The 4,931-nt window shown below is 37.0% G+C and overlaps 1 protein-coding gene across 1 annotated transcript in view; it reads left to right on the top strand.

Annotated features, from left to right (window-relative positions):
* Positions 1 to 4,931, top strand: part of PTPRD (protein tyrosine phosphatase, receptor type, D) — a 284,005-nt gene that overhangs the window by 176,050 nt on the left and 103,024 nt on the right. The window contains exon 17 of the mRNA XM_009885407.1: positions 4,480 to 4,930. Within this exon, the coding sequence (XP_009883709.1) occupies positions 4,480 to 4,930 (451 nt within the window). The remainder of the gene's footprint in view (positions 1 to 4,479; position 4,931) is intronic.

The raw sequence follows: 4,931 nt of genomic DNA, 5'->3' as shown, positions 1-4,931 counted from the left end.
GAAAGGCTTAGGGACTTGGGTCTCTTTAGTCTAGAGAAAAGAAGATTGAGGGGGGATCTTATTAATACTTACAAATACTTAAAGGGAGGATGCCAGGGGGATGGGAGCAGTCTTTTTTCAGTGGCGCCCAGTGATAGGACGAGGGGTAATGGGCACAAGCTTGACCATAGAAGTTCCATCTTAACATGAGGAGGAACTTCTTTACCTTGAGGGTAGTGGAGCACTGGAATAGGCTGCCCAGAGAGGCTGTGGAGTCTCCCACTCTGGAGACATTCAAAACCCGCCTGGACGCTGTCCTGTGCAACCTGTTGTAGGTGACCCTGCTCTGGCAGAGGGGTTGGACTAGATGATCTCCAGAGGTCCCTTCCAACCCTAACCATTCTGTGATTCTGTGATATAAAGTCCAAAAGGCGTATGTATTTGTATTCATACTGACTGTCTTAATTTTTAAAACAATCACTGAATGTAAAGCACATCTTGTACTAATATCAGAAACATCTGTATCCTTGCCTCATCAGCTTCCTTTGAAAAATCTCACTTTTGGTGGCTAGATACATCTTACAGTTTCATTTCAGGTTTTAGTGTACCTTCTAGTCATTAGTCCTGACTGATGCTGAAGCTTACCCTCCAACTTCTTATCTTTCCTGAATTCTCATGGTCTGGGAAAAAAAGTAATACATACTTCTTGCTTGCATTTGAACTTGATTTAAGAAAAAAGACACTTGGTTTGTTATTATTTTTAAAGTTCAGGTCCCATCTTAAATAAACATAATTATATAGATTATGATTTGATTTGTTTCTAGACATAAATATAGGCTATGCAAACCTGCTTGCAAAGCTTAAATCCCATGTCCCATAAAACTCTGAGTGACTGAAGAGCAGTTGAGAATCAGAGGCATGCCTGTAAATGTAATAGGTATTACACTGTTCTTGCTGTTCGCTTCACCCTGTGGACAGGTAATGTGTGTTCCTGTTCTCTAGGATAACAGCTAGTTACCATCTTGCTCCTTCGTACATTCCAGGTTGTATGAACAACTCTTCCCTTGCTGTTATAGCTTGCTGTGCTTGAACTCTTTCTGTAAGGAAAATTATGCAGGTTTTTGGAAAAGGGAGACAATAAATATAGTCAGTACCAAGAGTTTTCAGCTCACTGTCTTCCTATGAGAATATATCAGACAGGTGAATGATTAATAGCAGGGTCTTGTAGGTCTGAAATACACCCTTCTATTCCCTGATAATTTCTATTTGATTTTTTTTTTTCCTAAAAAGGTGCTATTCAAATACTGCAATAAGGAAATGAAGGATCTGACTTTCTAGTCTAATTTTTAAAGGTTTAAATCAGGTGCAGTTGTATTGGAATGAGTGAGTTTATATCCATTAGAGATATGAAAGGAGAATAAAGACTTAAATGTTTATTGGAGAAGCTTACTATTCATAAGTTATTCAGATGATAAGTAATTATTCAGCTGTGTCCAGTTAGTGATATAAAAGCATCATTTACATTTTTAGATGGGAAAGATTCACCAAATGTAACTGAGCCTACAGTATGGTAACTGCAGTTGTTAGTGAAGTCACGGAATGCAGTTAATATTTTCATTCAAGAGTGTGATTCTGTCTTATTTTCAGTTTCCTTTCTTGGTTTTTGAAATCAGATGGAAGAAAAAATGTTACTGAACATTTCAAAGTCAAAGTATTCAAAAATTTTGAATTACTTGGGGCAGAAGTTACAAAATATGTGATTGATTAACAAGACCTTGATAAAAATTAAGACATACTAGTCAGTGATATCATACAATTTTTATGGAGAATTTAATCAGACCTTTAATTTCTGGGTCATAATAGTTGAAGAATCTCATAGCACAACAGCTTGTCCATTGTTTGGAATTTATTTTGTGCTGGACAGCACTCTTGAAATACAGGTTTCAGCTAAGAGGAAGAAATTTACATTAATACAGTGGTGTACTGTGTAGCAGCTAACAAAAACAAATTACTTGAGGTAATTTGGCCAAGGCAGTTTGCATGAGCTTCTACTAGTAATGGCATACCATTACAACTGTTTGGTGTAATGACTGTTGTGAAGGGGTGTGTGAGGGACACCTTGTTGTGTAGTAGTGGAGGTGGACTTCACTAGATCAGAGAATATATTTTTCCATGAGCCATTTCACTTCATTTGGGCTCACGGAGAATTCATGTATGATTATCAGAAGTTTCTAGATAGAGATATTCCATGACGCTACTGTATATAGGACTGCACAGAATCCTGCCGTTTGTCCCACAAGACTGTAATATTCACAAGTGATCATACTAAAAGCAAATGTGAACTGAAAGCTATCTGGAAATAAAAAGAGAGAGAAAAAAGTATTTTCTTTCTCTGTCAATCATTGTTAAGGAAAAGGAAATTCATACACTTTGCAAAATCAGATAGGCTCCATATTAAAAATAAAAAAGTGACTGCTGTTATTTACCATTTCAATCATAGGGTATTTTACTGAATAAATAAGCTTTATTAGTTCCCCTGTTCTGATAAAGAGCAAGTAGTAATTTCCTTCTTTCTTTCTTTCTCTGTATTTGCCACAAAGGTTAAAAAATAGTTCTAACTGTGATGTCTGCCACAAGAAAAAAAAAAGCAGTTTATCACAAAAATAATTTAGTGACCCCTTCCAGCAGTCTCTCCTCTAGAAAGCTGAAGGAGGTATTATTCTATTTGTGTGGACTCTTCCTCTCTTTCATATGCTCTATTGGTTTACATAATAGTTATAATGTTGAGAAAAATACGGCCTGCAAAAGGCCTTCACACCCTTTTCTTTGTTCCATAAAGGCTTGTAATAATCAATGAAGAGAAGTCAGAACTAGTCAGAGAGATTTTATTTACGCAGCAGAAAGTGTGGGAAAAAGCTTCAGAAATTCCTAGTAATAATACTTACAGATGGACTAGACATTTAAAAGGCAGGCTATTTGGAAAATGTCTGTAAAAATTAGCTATAATTCTTATGCAGTTAGAAGCAGTGTCACGACTTACGACAGACATGATGAAGAAAGACCTTATTAAATGCAGAATTTTCTTCAAGCCATGCCATTTCTACCTCTTTATTCCTAATTCATTATGGAATGGTAGTCAGAACTTCTGACAATAAGAATCTGATTTGCTGGGTGCCTGAGAACTGAAGATAAGTAATAAAATCCATTGAAGTGTTTAAATACAGGAACCAGAGCTCACAGTGCAGCAGTTACATTCACGTGGGAAGGCTTTGAATGCAGATGGAACTAATTAGTCTTCATGGAAGACTATGTTATCATGTCACCGCTACTCCCAAGACTATTCTAGTCTCTTGACCTGTCAGGCATTAGTACACAACAAACAACAAATTTCTAAATAGTAATGGATATGCTTCATTATCAAATAAGTCATTGTAATAGAAGCAGACTATTTTGAATCAGACATATTAATGAAAATATAAATGAAATCCACATGTATATAAATGAATATGAATGAATAAATAAAAATCAATATAGAAATTAAATAGAAACAGCAAATGAGAGCAATTGATATTGGGATTTCGAAGAGGTACACCATATAAGCCCTCAATTAGGGCTAATTTGATGCTCTAGCGTGAATGTTGTCACCACACTTACAGTCCGAACTTCTCTGAAAGACAAATCGTCAGTTTGGACCAATAGGTCCCAATTAAGGATTTAGTGTATCTGGTGTGCAGATTAAGAGCTTCCAATTTAGTCTTCAAAAGAAATCCAGTTCAGTGGACAAAGACCATGCTGGAAACTTAATCATATGTGATAATCCGGGGCAATCAAGAAATTATATTCCAAACTGTGCTCCTGCTCCAAGCTGAAACAGCCCATGCTGGAGGTGATTTCTATATGGAAAGTGGAATGATAGGGTTCTGTCATATGTAGTAATGTTTGTTGATGACAAGGTTGGTCTGTCTTCCCTTCTACCACATTTTAACTATCAATGGCAAAAGTTCTGTTAGACACATCTAGAAATTTGTAATTACTCCATTATTATTATCACTACTACTACTATTATTATCATTAATTATTTTTGCATTTGCAGGAATGGCAGAAATGTGCCTTGGATTAAATTAATGAATGCTTTTGACAATACTCTTTTTTTGCAAGCAAGGATTTGTAAGTGAGACAGAACCATTCATAAGATGTCTGTTTGAAGTTTTACTTCTTGACTTGTGTTCCTAAGTCCTGTGCCTCTGAATGTTCTCTGTATTAGAAATAATGGTAAGGGAAGAGGACAACAAACAGTAAATGGCTTTACTGTCGTAGTGCCTTATACCATATGAGTCAATAGTGCAGGAGGCAGACATTATTTCTTCTGTAAGACAGTAATTTGTGGAACTAAGAATGAGGGAAAAGAAAATTTATCCCTATTCCTGCTAAAACTAGCCTCGAGAATTGTACATGCAATTCTGTTTGTATTTATCATCTTTAAATAACATTGTGCTACAGTTCCAGGCAAACCTCGGCTTGTGATTAGCCACACACAGATGAACACGGCTCTAATTCAGTGGCACCCTCCTGTGGACACTTTTGGCCCGCTGCAGGGTTATCGCCTGAAGTTTGGTCGCAAAGACGTGGATACATTTACGACCATGGAGTTCTCAGAGAAGGAAGATCACTTCACAGCCACAGACATTCACAAAGGAGCTTCTTACGTCTTCAGGCTCTCAGCTAGAAATAAAGTGGGCTTTGGGGAGGAGATGGTTAAAGAGATTTCTGTTCCTGAAGAGGTACCCAGTGGATTTCCCCAAAATCTCCACTCGGAAAGCTCTACTTCTACATCAGTTCAATTAACTTGGCAGATGCCACTCTTGGCAGAGAGAAATGGCATTATCACCAAATATACCATCTTGTACAGAGATATCAATGTTGCTTACCAGCCAGTTGAACTCCCTGTTGTT

Source organism: Charadrius vociferus, unplaced genomic scaffold (genome assembly GCF_000708025.1).
Source record: "Charadrius vociferus isolate BGI_N301 unplaced genomic scaffold, ASM70802v2 scaffold635, whole genome shotgun sequence".
Lineage (NCBI taxonomy): Eukaryota > Metazoa > Chordata > Aves > Charadriiformes > Charadriidae > Charadrius > Charadrius vociferus.
The sequence above is the reverse complement of the archived record's forward strand: the minus strand, read 5'-3'. Positions and strand labels throughout refer to the sequence as shown.